Below are 17,461 nucleotides of genomic sequence, written 5' to 3'. Positions count from 1 at the left end.
CAAAAGCCTTGCCTGAGAGCAGTCAGTGAAAGCTCATTCAGTGTGCTAGGAACATGCCGTGAGCGCACTCTCAGCACAAAACCTCAGGCCACCATGGACGCATAAGTGCTGTGGTCGGGTGTTAAAGACCACCTTCCTTGCCGCTACATATATGCGTTAAGTAGTCGGCAAGAGGTTAAATTGCGGGATAGGTTTTTAATTTTTATTATTATTTTTTTTTTTTAATCCTTTCACCTCCTTCCCTGTACATCTGGTCTTCATCCTCTATGTGACCTGTATATTAACTTCTAAACTCCCTAATTACGCACATACAGTGAGTAAAATTATGTACTGAACGCGTCACCATTTTTCTAGGTAAATATATTTCTAAAGGTGTTATTGACATGAAATTTCTGCCACATGTCGTTAACCATACATACAAAGAAACTAATACAAATAAGTTTAGAAATTAAGTTATGTGTAATAAAACGGAATGACACAAGGAAAAAGTATTGAAGACACCAGCTGAAAAAGCCCCCCTCGGCTTATACTCGAGTGAGGGTCCCACTTACCAGTTCTCCGGTGTAGTGCGCATGTGCCGCTGCCACTCGGGAAAGCCCGTACACGTTCAGCTATTCCCGGGTAGACGGTGCATGCGCGGTGACGTGTTGGCGCCGGGCGGCACCATTTTTTAACCACTTTACCACAGGAGGATTTTCCTGCTTTACGTCCAGGCCACTTTTTGCCACTCGGCACTGCGTGACTTTAACTGACAATTGTGCGGTCATGCAATGCTGTACACAAACAAAATTTACGTCCTTTTTTTCCCACAAACAGAGCTTTCTTTTGGTATTTTTGCGATATTAATAAAAAAAAAAAAAAAAAAAAAAAAAAAAGAGCGAAAATTCAGAGAAAAAATTACATTTTCAACTTTGTCTTTTAAAAAATATCCAATATACTCAATTTATGTCATATATTTTGGCCAAAATGTATTTAGCTACATGTCTTTGACAAAAAAAAAATCTCAGTGAGAGTATTTTTATTGGTTTGCGCAAAAGTTATAGCGTTTACAAACTATGGTGTAAATACTGGAATTTACGCAGCTTTAATTTCTGACTGCCTATCTCGTGAAGTGCTAAAATGGCAGGGCGGTACAAACCCCCCCCCCCAAATTACCACTTTTTGGAAAGAAGACATCCTAAGGAATGTCCTGAGAGGCATGTTGAGCTCATTGAATATTTCATTTTTTTTCACAGGTGTTTGAAAAATGACCAAAAAAAAAAAAAAATTATATATATATATATATATATATATATATATATATATATATATATATTTTTTTTTTTTTTTTTTTACACGAAGTTGTCATTGAAATGATATATTGCTCACCCGGGACCCCGAAAACCAATCCCCACCATCAGAATTTCAAAGGGCGTACATTTTTCATTACATTTTCTCACTACCTATAATGGTTTAGGAGGCCCTGAAATGTCAAGATACCACAAACCCCCCCCCCCCCAAATGACCCCATTTCGGAAAGTCGATACCCCAAACTGTTTGCTGAGAGGCATGGTGAGTCGATGGGATATTTTATATTTTGCCACAAGTTTTAATACAAAGTTGTCACTAAAAGATACATTTCTCACACATGCCATGGTTATATTTGGAATGACACCCCAAAATACATTCTGCTGCTTCTGCTGAGTACAGGGATACCACATGTGTGAGACTTTTTGGGAGTCTAGCTGTGTACGGGACCCCGAAAATCAATCACCTCTTTCAGGTTTTCTAATGGCGTAAATTGTGCATTTCACCTCCGCACTACCTGTCACAGTTTCGAAGGCCCTAAAATTTCAAGATATCACAAGCCCCCCTCCCCCCAAATGACCCCATTTTGGAAAGTAATATTTGCTGAGAGGCATGGTGAGTCCATGGAATATTTTATATTTTGCCACAAGTTCCGAGAAAGATATTATTTTTTTTTGTTTTGTTTTTTTACACAAAGTTGTCACTAAATTATATATTTCTCACACATGCCATGGGTATATGTGAAATGACACCCCAAAATACATGCTGCTGCTTCTCCTGAGTACAGGGATACCCCATGTGTGAGACTTTTTTGAAGTCTAGTAGAGTACAGGAGCCCGAAAATCAATGACCACTTTCAGGCTTTCCAAGGGCGTAAATTGTTCATTTCACTCCTGACTACCTATCACAGTTTTGGAGGCCATGAAATGCCAAGACAGCACAACCTCCCCCCTCCCCCCCAAATGACCCCTTTTCGGAAAGTAGACACCCTAAGCTATTTGCAGAGAGGCATGTTGAGTGTTTTGCAGATCTCACTGTTTGTCACAAAGTTTTGGAAATTGATAAAGAGGAAAAAAAAATAATTTTCCTGTTTTTTCTTCATTTTCCAAAAAAAATGAGAGCTGCAAAATACTCACCATGCCTCTCAGCAAATAGCTTGGAGTGTCTACTTTGCAAAATGGGGTCATTTGGGGGGGGGGGGGGTGTGCCATCTTGGCATTTCATGGCCTTCAAAAGTGTGATAGGTAGTAAGGAGTGAGATCAACAATTTACGCCCTTAGAAAGCTTAAAGGTGGGGATTGGTTTTCGGGGTCCTGTACGCTGCTAGACTGTCAAAAAGTCTCACATGGGGTATCCCTGTACTCAGGAGGATGTATTTTGGGGTGTCATTTCACATATAACCATGGCATGCGTGAGCAACATATCATTTAGTGACAACTTTGTGTAAAAAACCAAAAACAAAATAAAAACAAAAATTGTCATTTTCCTGAAACTTAGGCCTCATGCACACTGGACGTTTTTACAGCTGCTGTTAGCAGCGTCAGACGTTTTTTTTTGCAGCTGCAGAACGCCCATCCATGTTATTCTATGGCCTCATGCACACATAGAGCTTTTAGGAGCTCCAAGTGGCATAGGCGTTTTACAGCTCCAAAAAAAACCCAGAAACTGTGGGTTCAGGAGCTCCAGCGTCAAGCTGCAAAAAACGTCTGACGCTGCTAAAGGCTCCATAAGGCTCCATAATGTTGCTTAACGTGCGTTAAGCCACGTTATACGTTTTTTTTCTTCCATTCAAAATCAATGGTTCCCTATGGGAGCCTATTGATTTGAATGGAAGTCACACCGCAGGTCGGATCAGGGTGATCCGACTTGCGGTGCGACCTGCACTGTGAGAATCTTGAGGGGGAACTCCACGCCAAAATGGGGAAAAAAACGGCGTGGGGTTCCCCCCCAGGTTCCAAACCAGGCCCTTCGGATCTGGTATGGAATTTGAGGGTAGCCCCGTGCCGAAAAAACGGCGTGGGGTCCCCCCCCAAAATCCATACCAGACCCTTATCCGAGCATGCAGTCCGGCATGCCAGGAAAGGGGAGGGGACGAGCGAGCGGCCCCACCCCCCCTGGATCATACCAGGCCACACGCCCTCAACATGGGGGGGGTGTGGGTGCTTTGGGGCAGCTCTGCACCCCGCACCTCAAAGCACCTTGCCCCCATGTTGATGAGGACAAGGGCCTCATCCCCACAACCCTGGCCGGTGGTTGTGGGGGTCTGCGGGCAGGGGGCTCATCGGAATCTGGAGGCCCCCTTTAACAAGGGGGCCCCCGATCCCGGACCCCCTCCCTATGTGAATGGGTATGGGGTACACTGTACCCCTACTCATTCACCCCATAAAATGCAGTGTATGGAAATGACGACAGGAGACGTTTTGGAAAATTTATTAAAAATCTTCATCCGGCTCTTGTCCTCTCCGGGGGTCTTCTCCTCTCCGAGGGTCTTCTGCTCTTTTGCTGTCCGCCCTTCTTGTCTTCTCTCCGGGGTCTTCTGCTGTCTTCTCCTCTCCGGGGGTCTTCTGCTGTCTTCTCTCCGAGGGTCTTCTGCTCTTTTGCTGTCCGCCCTTCTTGTCTTCTCCTCTCCGGGGGTCTTCTGCTGTCTTCTCTCCGAGGGTCTTCTGCTCTTTTGCTGTCCGCCCTTCTTGTCTTCTCCTCTCCGGGGGTCTTCTGCTGTCTTCTCCTCTCCGAGGGTCTTCTGCTGTCCGCCCTTCTGCTGTCCAATCTTCTTGTCTTCTCCGCTCCGGTCTTCTGCTCTTTTGCTGTCGGCTGTCCTTCTTCCTCCGGTCCTCCTCCGACGACGTCTTCAGCGATTATGCCGGCCTCTGGTCTCCGCAGCTTATTATATAGCCATTAGGGGCGTGGCCGCCAGATGACGTCATCGGGAGACCACGCCCCCTTGTGTCACAGGTGACGTCACCTGTGACACAAGGGGGCGTGGTCTCCCGATGACGTCATCTGGCGGCCACGCCCCTAATGGCTATATAATAAGCTGCGGAGACCAGAGGCCGGCATAATCGCTGAAGACGTCGTCGGAGGAGGACCGGAGGAAGAAGGACAGCCGACAGCAAAAGAGCAGAAGACCGGAGCGGAGAAGACAAGAAGATTGGACAGCAGAAGGGCGGACAGCAGAAGACCCTCGGAGAGGAGAAGACAGCAGAAGACCCCCGGAGAGGAGAAGACAAGAAGGGCGGACAGCAAAAGAGCAGAAGACCCTCGGAGAGAAGACAGCAGAAGACCCCCGGAGAGGAGAAGACAAGAAGGGCGGACAGCAAAAGAGCAGAAGACCCTCGGAGAGAAGACAGCAGAAGACCCCCGGAGAGGAGAAGACAGCAGAAGACCCCGGAGAGAAGACAAGAAGGGCGGACAGCAAAAGAGCAGAAGACCCTCGGAGAGGAGAAGACCCCCGGAGAGGACAAGAGCCGGATGAAGATTTTTAATAAATTTTCCAAAACGTCTCCTGTCGTCATTTCCATACACTGCATTTTATGGGGTGAATGAGTAGGGGTACAGTGTACCCCATACCCATTCACATAGGGAGGGGGTCCGGGATCGGGGGCCCCCTTGTTAAAGGGGGCCTCCAGATTAGCCCCCTGCCCGCAGACCCCCACAACCACCGGCCAGGGTTGTGGGGATGAGGCCCTTGTCCTCATCAACATGGGGGCAAGGTGCTTTGAGGTGCGGGGTGCAGAGTCCCCCCCTGCCCCAAAGCACCCACACCCCCCCCATGTTGAGGGCGTGTGGCCTGGTATGATCCAGGGGGGGTGGGGCCGCTCGCTCGTCCCCTCCCCTTTCCTGGCATGCCGGACTGCATGCTCGGATAAGGGTCTGGTATGGATTTTGGGGGGGGACCCCACGCCGTTTTTTCGGCACGGGGCTACCCTCAAATTCCATACCAGATCCGAAGGGCCTGGTTTGGAACCTGGGGGGGAACCCCACGCCGTTTTTTTCCCCATTTTGGCGTGGAGTTCCCCCTCAAGATTCTCACAGTGCAGGTCGCACCGCAAGTCGGATCACCCTGATCCGACCTGCGGTGTGACTTCCATTCAAATCAATAGGCTCCCATAGGGAACCATTGATTTTGAATGGAGGCAGAAAAAAACGCTGCTAACAGCTACTGTGGCCAAACGTGCAATAACGCTAGTAGGAAAAGCTACTGAAAGCACGTTTTTACAGCTGCTGTTTCCCGGCGTTATGTAAACAGCTTTGGAGCACGTTTTTATGACGCCCTGTGTGCATGGAGCCTGAGGGCAAAATGTAAAATACTCCATGGACTCAATATGCCTCTCAGCAAATAGCTTTGGGTGTCTACTTTCCAAAAAGGTCTCATTTGGGGGGGTGTTTGAACAGTCCTGGCATTTTATGCTCAATCTTAGCGACACATCACCCACTCTTCTAAACACTTGAAGACCAAGAAAAAACTAAAAAAATTACTTTGAACCCCCAAACATTATATATTTTTTTAAAGTAGAGGCCCTACAGAACAAAATGGTGGATGTTGCAATTTTTTTTGTCACACGGTATTTGCGCACACATTTTCAAAACGCAATTTTTGCGTAAAAAAAACTTTTTTTATATTTAATGCAGAAATACACTATATAATTCCTAATTGTTAGCTAAAATTTAAAATATGATCTTATGCCGAGTACATAGACACCAAACATGACATGCTTTAAAAATTGTGCACGCCCGTGCAGCGGCAACAAACTACGTACGGTTTTAAAAGCCTTTAAAAGTCTTTACAGGTTACCACTTTGGACTTACAGAGGAGGTCTACTGCAATAATTACTGCACTCGACCTGGCATTCGCGGCGATACCTCACATGGTACAATTGCGGTTTACATATGACACTAGACCAATGCTTGTGTGCGCAAGCACGGGGGGACAGGGGGGCTTTATTTTTTTTTTTTTTTTTTGCTTTTTATGTTATTTTGACACATTTTCTTTCATTTTTTTTTTTTTAATCATTTTTATTGTTATCACTTTAAATTTCCCCTATGATAGCAATCTGTAGTGACAGGTACTCTTTTTTTTAAAAAAAATTGGGGTCTTTAAGACTCTAGATCTCTACTCTGACCTTAACACATCTGACCACACCAAAATTGGTGTGTTAAAATGCTTTCCCAATTTCAAAATGGCGCTGTTTATTTCTGGCGAAACAGAAGTCATGAAATGCTCGTAGCTTCCGATATCTTAGGCCATAGAGATGATTGGAGCCATTCTCATCTCCAATCAGCTCTATGGTTAGATAACTGAACCATCGACTGTACTCTCGGGTTAACCGGTGGGACAGGAGAGCCTGAGAAAAAACGTGGAAGGCGGCAGGAGGGGGGTGAGTCCCCTCCCACTGCATGTAAAAGCAGTCTAGCGGCCAATTATCCGCTAGGATTGCTTTTACATGTAAGCAGACCGCTGGCTGTTAAAAACAATACCAAGGTGATGCCTAAATCTGCAGGCATCATCCTGGTATAACCACTCAAAGTCCAGCAACGTACCAGTACATTGCTGGTCCTTGTTTGGCATATAGTGTAGGTTTTTTTTTTTTTTTTTCATGCAGCCTGTGGGCTGAACGAAAAAAAAAAAGAGAACCTAACAGAAATCACCACAGGAATATTGTGTAGTATTACACACCATTAACCGCTCAAACAGCCAAACCCACTGATTTTAATGGTGGGTATACATGACAATATTCCACGTATACCTAAAGGTATTTTAACTGCAGTGGTGAAATCAACCTACCACAGCTGCTGCCATCAGAGGTATCCATATATGCTGTGCGCAAACACTGTTTGTGTCAGAATATATAAAATCAATGTGGCAGCCGACGGGTACCTGCAAGAGAAACAGGTTAACAAAAGAATGAAAAACAAACAAAGTACAGTAAAAGTACAGTAGGAAGTGTAGAAGAACATAAAAATAACTTAGACGACAACTATTTTTGGCTTTTTTATTTTATGTTTTTATGTATTTTTTTTTTTCTTCAACGTTAGAGTTCCAGGTTAGGGTCTCTCAAAATGACGATAGCCATCGAACATCTTTTGAGACCCTGTGTAAATGTGCCCTAAACTGTGCCGTGCTGTACCCTACGCTAATAATCCACTAATGTGTGGTAGCGACGGAAACAGTCACCGTGGCAAAGACTAGGTCGGTCAGGACAGTCGGGACAATAAATTACGGGTGTCACGCCTAAATCCGCGCTTGCTGCAGACACGGCATCTTTTTTGGAGGTATCTTTGAGTAGGGGTACTCGGGAGGAATTCCGGAAAATGCCTCTCATGCAGCCGGCTCACTGCATCTGGTTTGGGAATTTGGGCAGGAGCACCAGCTGGATACAGAAGGGCTCTGATTATCTCTTCTTGGAATTGAAAGAAGGATAATGTTACGGCAGATGCTTTTTATAAACAAAAGCGTTGTAAATAGCCAATTGAAATAGGTATACAGACACTTTTTTGCACCAGCGTCTGGCCTTACGGGCAATTAAGTATGGTCCCATCATCTGGTCGTTGAAGTCCACTCCTCCCATTTTACGGTTATAGTCGTGGACACAGAGGGGCTTCTCAACAACAACACCTGTGACCGTAGTAATTTCGACTGCCGTGTCTGGGTGAATGGAGGACAGAACGAAAACGTTCCGTTTGTCCCTCCACTTCACTGCAAGCAATTCATCGCACCTCAAGCAGGCTCTCTCCCCCGAGCTCAGTGGGGCATTTACTAGTCATTGGGGGAAGCCCCGGCGATTAGATCGCACGGTGCCACAAGCATCAATTTGCAATTGAAAGAGGTGTCTAAAAAGTGGCACGCTTGAATAAAAATTGTCCACATACAAGTGGTACCCCTTTCCAAATAAGGGGGACACCAAGTCCCAAACTATCTTGCCGCTGCTCCCTATGTAGTCTGGGCAGTCGGGGGGCTCCACAGAGCTATCTTTTCCCTCGTAGACATGGAAACTAACTGTATAGCCTGTGGCCCTGTCACACAGCTTGTACAGCTTGACCCCATATCTGGCACGCTTGCTGGGGAGGTACTGTTTGATAGCAAGGCAGCCAGTAAACTTAACCAGGGACTCGTCAACACAGACATCTTGTTGGGGGGTAACCAAGGCTGCAAACCGCTCATTGCAGTGGTCTACGAGGGGCCGAATTTTGTGGAGCCGATCATATTCAGGGTCTCCCCGAGGACGACAGAGTTCATTGTCGCTGAAATGCATGAATCAAAATATTTGTTCGTATCGAGCCCTGGACATAGCAGCACAGAACACGTGCATTTGATGAATTGGGTCAGTGGACCAATATAACCGCAATCCATTCTTTTTTGTAATGCCCGTGTTGAAGGATAGGCCCAGAAAGATTTTAAAATCGTGAATCGTTATAGGATTCCAGCCGAATGGTCTGGCAAGGGGTGAATTTGGGTTGGCGGCGATGAATTGTTGTGCATATAAATTTGATTGATCCACAATAGATCTGAAAAGAAAGTGAAAAACAGCTCAAAAAAGTTAATGGGATTAAAACCAGCTGTTTCCACTTGGATTCCGGGTTGGGCAGTGAATGGGGGAAGTACTGGCGCTGTGGAATCTGTGGGCTGCCAATTAGGACATGCCAGCGCTTCAGAGAGGGCACTACGGGCCTGTCTTCGAATACGCAGTGACTGCGGGCCATTACTCGTGCTAGCCACCGCATCAGATTCAACTGCACTTATGGGACTCGCCACGTCACCAAGTGTTACTGCAGTGCTGGTTGTACTAGGTCCAGGGTGTACTAGGCCGCTCGTGCTTGCCCGATCACGAGAAGTGTGAGCGGCACTAGTACTGGCACTCTGCTGCATACGAGAAACAACCGGTTCTTGCATTTCAGCAACTCCAGAATGGGGTCGGGTATGCCTGACCTTAGCAGGGACCCCTCTGTCGCCGGAGCTATCTGTCAGGGAGCCGCTGCTGTCATCAGGTTTGTATACTGACCCTGATTCTGCCAGTGAGGCTTCCCCATAGCTCTCATTTGACATGGTCAGTATACTGTAAGCCTTTGCACTACTGTACCAACGTTTGGACTTTTAGTAACTAAATTTACCGGTACAGTAGTGTGACTAACAGGTTAAAAAGCACCTGGTTGTTAAGGACTATTTGGTCACTACAAAAAAAACTGCTAGTGCTAGCAGAGATCAGGCCTGACTCTGCTAACGCAGCAGTTTTGTGTGATTTGTGTTTTTTGGAAGTGACAGTAATCTATTGATTACTACACTTGCCTGGGTAGGGTGGGCTGGGCGGAGGGATTAAACGCAGGTGCTGGCAGGAATCAGTGCTGATTGTGCAAACACTGTGCTTTGGGAACACTAAACTAGTATAGTTCGGATCAGATCAGATATTGATTTGTTCAAACACTATACTAGTAATGGAGGTGTGTGTGTGTATGTGTGTTAGTGTACTTGACTAACCGACGCTAAATAACGGTGGTGTAGTGGGACCCTGATGCTAACTAGCCTAAGTTGTGTCACCCGTGACACTAATACAGTGATCGGTAATCACTGTATATAGTGAACACTGTAACAGGGCAGTGAAGGGGTTAACTGGGGGAGATAAAGGGGTTAAACCTTTATAGGGGATAGATGGCGGGTGTCCTAAACCTATTTGGGCTTAGCGCAAATTAGGGTCACAAGTGACACTAAATACAGTGATCAGTAGTTATCTGATATACTGTATGTATTAGTGCACTGTGTGATAGGGAGTGAAGGGGTTAACTGGGGGAGATCAAGGGGTTAAAAGTTTATTAGGGGTAGATGGTGGGTGGCCTAAACCTATTTGGGCTTAGCGCAAATTAGGGTCACAAGTGACACTAAATACAGTGATCAGTATTTACCTATATACTGTATTTAGTGCACAGAGTGATAGGGAGTGAAGGGGTTAACTGGGGGTGATCAAGGGGTTAACACTTTATTAGGGGATAGATGGTGGGTGCCCTAACCCTATTTGGGCCTGACGCAAGCGCAAATTAGAGTCACAAGTGACACTAATACAGTGATCAGTAAAAGATCTGTATACCACTGTATATAGCGTTCACTGTGAAGGGTTTGGGGGGTGATCAGGGGTGATCAAGGGGTTAAATGTGCCTATGTGAGGTGTGCCAGTGTAGTGTTTGGTGGAACTCACATTTTTAAAGTGTCTCTCTCTTCTCCTGAAACTGAAAGGGCTCCAGAAGGGACAGTTACATCACTTCCCCTGCCCGTGTTTACATTACACAGGAACATGATGTCATTGGCTGGAACCGATCACCAGATCCAGACCAAAAATCATTGGTCTGTATCTGGTGACTGATTGGTTCTCTGCCGAATCAGACCAGAATCGGCTGGCGGGGCATGCAGGAGCGTGCCCTGTGAGCCGTGATCGCACTCGACGTAGGTCTACGTCGCTGGACGGTATCGACCCACTTTGCCGCAGTACCAGCTCAGTGAGCGGTCGGCAAGTGGTTAATGTAAGGCACCTAACCGAAAGGTAAGTGAGACTCCTCCGCAGCCCCTGCAGGAGATGCAGTGCTGCAGACATGGTACAGGAGATTCCCAACCACTAAAAAAAAAAAAAAATATATGAAAGAAGAGGAGCTCCAGTCTCACCTCTCAAATAAAATTAAGTCAGCAGCTACAAATACTGTAGCTGCTGACTTTTAATATAAGCACACTTACCTGTGCAGGAATAAAGCGATGTCCTCATCCGAGCCGATTTTTAACTAGCATCTTGGGTAAGGAAAGTGAGCCACACTGCACTTTCTGAATGGTCCCGCAGTCTATTAGGACCTGTGATGTGTCCCGGCTGCAGGGGAGGGGGTGCGGAGCAAAATTCCGCTTCGTTTGCAGCGGTGATCTGACCAAAAGTGGGAGCAGGCATCTGTCAAAATCCGGTATCTGCTCCCCCAAACCACATAAAAATGCCAAATGTGGCGGTGGAGTGGAGGGGATGCAAACAAGTGGAACTTTTAGATGAAGTTTCGTTTTAAATACCAGAAAGAAGCTCTGTCTAAACTAAAAATGATATAAAATTAATTTGGATAGTGTTAAATAAAGGAGTAATTGTCAGTCAAAATATCACAGTGCTGAAAACGGCACAATGGTCTGGACGGGAAGGGGGGTGCAACATGTTGGAAGTAAAGTGGGTAATAACAACAACATAAAATCCATCCCCCACCCAGAATATACATTTACCGAGGATGAAGATGTAATACAGCTGGAACTTAGAAGTAATGATAACCCATTGAAAAGGAAAAATAAAGACAAGTGCCCATATGGTAACATGAACAATGTTTAAAAATCAGCTCAGATGCCCCATGCTTGTATAAACAAGGGATCAGTGACATGATGAGGCAATGACACATGTCATGGCTGTCAGCCCTAAACTCCAGCTCTTACCCGTGGTCGGTCCTTGGTGATCGGATAAAACCTCCTATTGAAGCTGTCTGCTATAAGCACCGCATACAGAGCAGGCTGCTCCTCTTCTCCCCCTCCACCTCGCTTCCCAACCCGCGCAGCCATAGCTCACACGCTTCTCCACTAAGCCTTCCAAGCCACCGTACTCTGTCACCCGGCACCTTCTACGGTGTCCCAGAGAAGTCAAACCAACGTACATTTCCGTGCGCCAATTCAGCCATCTTGGTACACCTCTTGACTGAACTCACCTAAGAAGGGCCAGCCATCTAGCTACACTGCACAGTAATCCCGTTTTTGTAAACATTTATGTCTTATATTCATATTGGCCACAAGATGGCACTTTATCATCTCTACATGAGAGAGAATAGCGGCTCTAACCGTTTGTTTTTTTAAATTACCTCATTTTAGATAGAGTGGGAAAGAGGGGGCTAGAACCTCTGTCATAAATGTATGTATGTATGTATGTATATATATATATATATGTATATGTGTATGTATATATATATATATATATATATATATATATATATATATATATATATATATATATGCACATATATATATATATATATATATATATATATATATATATATATATATATATATATATATGTACACTATATTACCAAACTTTTTTGGGACTTCTGACTTTACACGCTCCTGAACTTTAATGGCATCCCAGTCTAATGCTGGCCATACACGCACAGAATTTCGGCCGAAAATGGTCGTTTTAGGAAAGATCGTTCGCAAATCAGGCCGTTAGTGAACGCAAGTTTGCTGACGATTTTGATCGTGTGCCCGGCTAATGTCGATGGATCCATAGCGAAAACTTTTATCGTTTCTACGAAAGTTTTTACGTGTATGGTAAAATTGAAACGAAAATAATATTCTGACTCGTATTGTGCATGTTATCAAACGATCATTATGATTATGAAAACGATTATGTAAAAGAGTTTATTCTGTAAGTTAGTGGCCAATTCGCTTTCGACCGACGAATAATCGTTCAGTCTGCAAACGGCCGAAATTCTGTGCGTGTATGGCCAGCATAATGGTGGCCATACACTATGGGAAAAATTGGCTAAAATTCGGTCATTTGGACAGTTCGTTTTTCAGCCAGTGAAAGCGGAGTTCCAGCCTTTTCACTCACCTGTCCAACGGTCCAGCGATGCGGCCGCCCGAAGCCTCGATCCTCTCCCTCTGGTCTCGGCGCCGGCATCACTGCTGTGGGCACCCGGCTGTGACAGTTTGCGGCTTCACAGCCGGGTACCCACTGCGCATGCGCGAGTCGCGCTGCGCGTCTTGATTGGCTGACAATCTTCTGGGACCTCTGACATGTTCCAGAAGATTGCAGGGAGGGAGGGGGAGAGGAGAACTTCCGCTCAGGGCGTTGCGGCGCTCCGAGCAGAAACCTGTCAAAACTAGGTACCTGCCCCCCCCCCCCCAAAAAAATGACATGCCAAATGTGGCATGTCAGGGGGTTAGAATACCTAAAGCGGAAGTTCCACTTTTGGGTGGAACTCCGCTTTAACCACTTCCCGACCACCTGACGCCTTTTTACTGTGGCAGGGTGACTCTCCTGCGCAAACGTCGGTCGTGCACGGGAAGCTAGGGGGCGCGCTCCCGCTTCCACTCGGCAGCAGGGAAGCTGATGCGCGGGTCCGATTGCCGCCTGACACGCGTGATCACTCCCCGCTGACAGAGGACAGTCGTCCGTCCTTCTCCCTGGGATGATCATAGAGCCCATGTGACCCTGCTATATAGGATCATATGTCTCTATGGTCATCTCAGAAGCCACGCCCCCCCCCACAATTAGAATCACTCCCCTAGGGTCACATTTAACCCCTTGATCACCTATACTGTTAACGCCTTCCCTGCCAGTGTCATTATTACAGTAACAGTGCATAGTCTTAGCACTGATTACTGTAGTAATGTCACTGGTACCCCCAAAAGTGTCAAAAATGTCAGTTAGGGGTCTGATCTGTCCGCCGCAATGTCGCAGTCCCGCAAAAAATCCCAGATCGCCGCCATTACTAGTAAAAAAAAAAAAAAACAATAAAAATGACATAAATCTTTCCCGTAGGTAGTAGACACGACAACTTTTGCACAAACCAATCAAAATATGCTTATTGCAATTTTTTTTACCAAAAATATGTAGCAGAAAACAAATTGGCCTAAAATGTTAAAAAATTTAGATTTTTAATTTTTTTATGAGAATGTCATAAAGAATGTCATATAGCAGAATGTGAAAAATATTGTCACTCTTTTTTTGTTTATAGCGCAAAAAATAAAAATCGCACAGGTGATCAAATACCACCAAAAGAAAGCTCTATTTGTGAGGAAAAGGATGTCAATTTTATTTGGATACAGCGTCGCACGATCACGCAATTTTTCCGTTAAAGTAACGCAGTGACAAATCACAAAATAGGGCCTGGTCCTTAAGGGGGCAAATTCTTCCTGTCATGAAGTGGTTAATGGGCACAAATCGGTAACAGGTTGTGATGTTTTTTTGCCCAAAAAAAAATAAGGACAAATTTGGAAATGATCTGCCGAAAGAACGATAAATTAAAGATGTACCACCTGTAGCAGAGCGTCCCAGAGAGAGCCGGCAAAAGTCCTTTTCGGGGTTTATACATCCCCCAGGTACCTCTCATATACCTTTAGGGATCACTGATCCATGATCCAGTTCGGATCTTGGTCCTCTCCCTGAGGCCAATTTAAATTCACCTGAGACAGAGAGCCAGTGCTCTCTTAGCCTGGGAAAACATACATTTGTCTATGAGAGCAGAAGGTCAGTAAAACGATTAGCTTGTATCTTTGGAATTTGACAAGCTGTAGGCTTGCTCAGCCTGTTTAAGGCTGCATTCACACTTGAGCGTAGTGGTTTTGTGTGTTTTTTACTGCGATTTTCAATCGGTTTTGGAGGCAGGCATTGACATCTATCAAAAACGCTGGTAATCGGCCCAAAAAGAAGCTCATGTACTTTTTTCAGCTACAGGCGTTTTGCTTCAGGCGTTAAAATGCTTAGATGTGAACAGGGGCCATTTCAATGAATGGGGTTTTACTTGTTGGGTGTTTTGGAATGTTTTTTTTTTTTTTTTTTTTTTTTGCCTTTTTGGATCTGAAAAATGCTCAAAAACGCCTAGGTGTAAATGGAGCCTTAGTGGAGGCCTGCTTTGTGTGTAGTAAGCACCGGGACATGGCTAGGCTTTTGTATTATTATTATTATTATTATTATTATTATTATTATTATTATTCCTGCTTGTTTTCTTTAAAGCGCTGTACAGCACCTGTATATAGCACCGATAAACACTGCACTGTTTGTCACTGGATTTGGTATCTGTGCCTGAAGGTCTGCTTATCCCAGGGAGCTTTGCACCTGCTACCTGTTCCCCAGCTTACACACCCTACAAGGTAGGTGCTAGGTTAAAGTATAGTGGGCTTTGGCTGCCTAACAGCAGGGCCATGATGTTCAGCTGGGCTGTCATGTCTCCTAGGTGTGGCTGCTGAGAGGGGATTCTCCCCACTGGCTCCATGAGAGGATTCTCATTGGGTAGTGGGAGAAACCCAATCAGGCACATTCAGGCCTGTATTTACCCCAGAAGGCAGATTCTGCTGCAGAGGATTCTGGGAGTGGGTATAAGTTTGAGGGGAGCGCATGACGGTGGGAAGCAGAGTACCAGGAGGGAGAGTATGGCTGTCTCTCCTCCTGTCAGAGGGATCAGGTGTCTCGGGTGGTCTGCCTGAGAATCCAGAGAGGGAGCTGAGCTGCAGAGAGGATCCGGTGTGCCGAGGACCAGCGAAGGAAGAGGGGTTCAGTTCCAGGAAAGCATTCTAAGTTCGTGAGTGCTGTGAACTGCCCCTAGGGGTCTGCCCAGCTTTAAGGGGACCGCTCCAGTGAGGGTCCCTGGGATCCAGGAGCTAGCTAGCAGTAAAGGGGGTGCCTAGTGAGAGGACCCTGAAGTGTCAGAGGGAGTGCCTAGTGAGAGGACCCTGAAGTGTAAAGGGGGCACCAGCGGTTGGGCCCTGAAGAGTTAAGTGTACAGTGTTAAAGGTTGCGGCAGCACAAGCAGTCACAAGGAGCTACCTCAGTCAGTGAAGGGCTGGAGGCAGCTGCTCATTGGACTTTTGAGCTAAACAGAGTCAAGTGTCACTACAGTCCTGGATCTTCTGAGTTAACCAGAGTGTTAAAATCGAAGTTCTAGCACAGTTCATCAAAACAGTATCTCCAAGTGCCAGAAAGCGTTGGTTTTCATTCAGCTGGCGTCAAAACAGTGCCAACAGGCATTTTTCTACCAAGTGTCCCAGTTAAACCTAGTTGAGCCAGAGGAGTATCCCAATCATTCCCTTCTCCCATCCCCATTACAAAATGAACAAAACAAACCCAAGATGCCGGAATGGTCATTGTCTCCAATCTCACCCTTGGGTATTCAACTTAAATGTGTTGGAAGCGTTACCGGTAACAATGGGTGACCCATGTCAGGCTCAGGGCCTGGAAATATTGCTACGAAAGGTTAATGTTTATAGTCCAAACTGTTTGCACTCGGTATATGTGAAAAAACAAGCAAAAAACGGATTCATTCATGTCCATTGACTGATTTATTGGCCATTACATGATGGCATGATCGTCTGCTCTCATGGCGAGTGGTCGTTTTTTTGAAAATTAATTTGAACGATTTTTAGTATAGTGTATGGCCAGCATTAGTCTGTAGGGTTCAATATTCAGTTGGCCCACCCTTTGCAGCTATAACAATTTCAACTCTCTTCTGGGAAAGCTGTCCACAAGGTTTATAAGTGTGTCTATGGGAATGTTTTGACTATTCTTCCAGAAGTGCATTTGTGAGGTTGGGCACTGATGTAGGACCAGAAAGTCTGGCTTGCAGTCTCCGCTCTAATTCATCCCAAAGGTGTTTTATCGGGTTGAGGTCAGGACTCTGTGCAGACCAGTCAAGTTATTCCATCCCAAACTCACTCATCCGTGTCTTTAGGGACCTTGATTTGTGCACTGGTCCAAATCATTTGGTGGAGGGGGGGATTATGGTATGGGGTTGTTTTTCAGGAGTTGGGCTTGGCCCCTTTGTTCCAGTGAAAGGAACTCTTAAAGCGGAGTTCCACCCTAGTTATACATTTTTTTAAAAAAATACCCCCGGGACAGTCAGGGCTAGCACATTCCACAATGGCTAGCCTCTGATCTGTCCCGGGTTGCACTTACCTTTCAGGAGAAATACTTACCTTGAAATTGTCTTCTCCAGCGCTGCCATCTCGGGTGTGGGCAGCTTGAAGCCAGCGCGATCGTCTTCCGCGTCCTCTTCGGTCCTCTTCCTCCTTCTTCGGTCCCACGATGCACTGCACCGGCCCCGACGTCACTTCCGGGTCGCGCGCGTCATCCCTCCACAGCTTCTGGGCATGCCCAGAAGCTGTTTAGAAGGGAATGACGCGCGCGCCCCGGAACTGACGTCGGGGCCGGTGCAGGCGCAATGATTCCTGGGAGCGATGACGTTCAGCTCCCAGGAATCATTGCAAAAGCCAGGAAGTGACGAATCGCCGTGGCCGCCGAGGGGAGGAAGAAGGAAGTAAGGTGAGTATATTTTCTCTAAAAGGTAAGTGAAAAAAAAAAAAAAATTGCGATTATCCATTTGTTTTTCAGGTGACCGGGAGCGAGAAGATGGAGGTAAGTATAAATTTCGGGTGGAACTCCGCTTTAAGGAGTCAGCATACCAAGACATT

At 46.0% G+C, this 17,461-nt stretch overlaps 1 protein-coding gene across 1 annotated transcript in view; it reads right to left on the bottom strand.

Moving 5' to 3' along the window:
- EIF2B5 (eukaryotic translation initiation factor 2B subunit epsilon) overlaps positions 1-11,910 on the bottom strand; it is an 89,256-nt gene extending 77,346 nt beyond the window's left edge. Inside the window, exon 1 of the mRNA XM_082251679.1 lies at positions 11,720-11,910. Coding sequence (XP_082107805.1) covers positions 11,720-11,842 — 123 coding nt within the window. The 5' untranslated portion in view covers positions 11,843-11,910. The remainder of the gene's footprint in view (positions 1-11,719) is intronic.
- Between the last annotated feature and the right edge of the window lie 5,551 nt (positions 11,911-17,461).

Source organism: Pelophylax lessonae (genome assembly GCF_965119305.1).
Source record: "Pelophylax lessonae genome assembly, chromosome: 3".
In the NCBI taxonomy this organism is placed as follows: Eukaryota; Metazoa; Chordata; class Amphibia; order Anura; family Ranidae; genus Pelophylax; species Pelophylax lessonae.
This window is presented reverse-complemented; position numbering and strand designations above follow the sequence as displayed.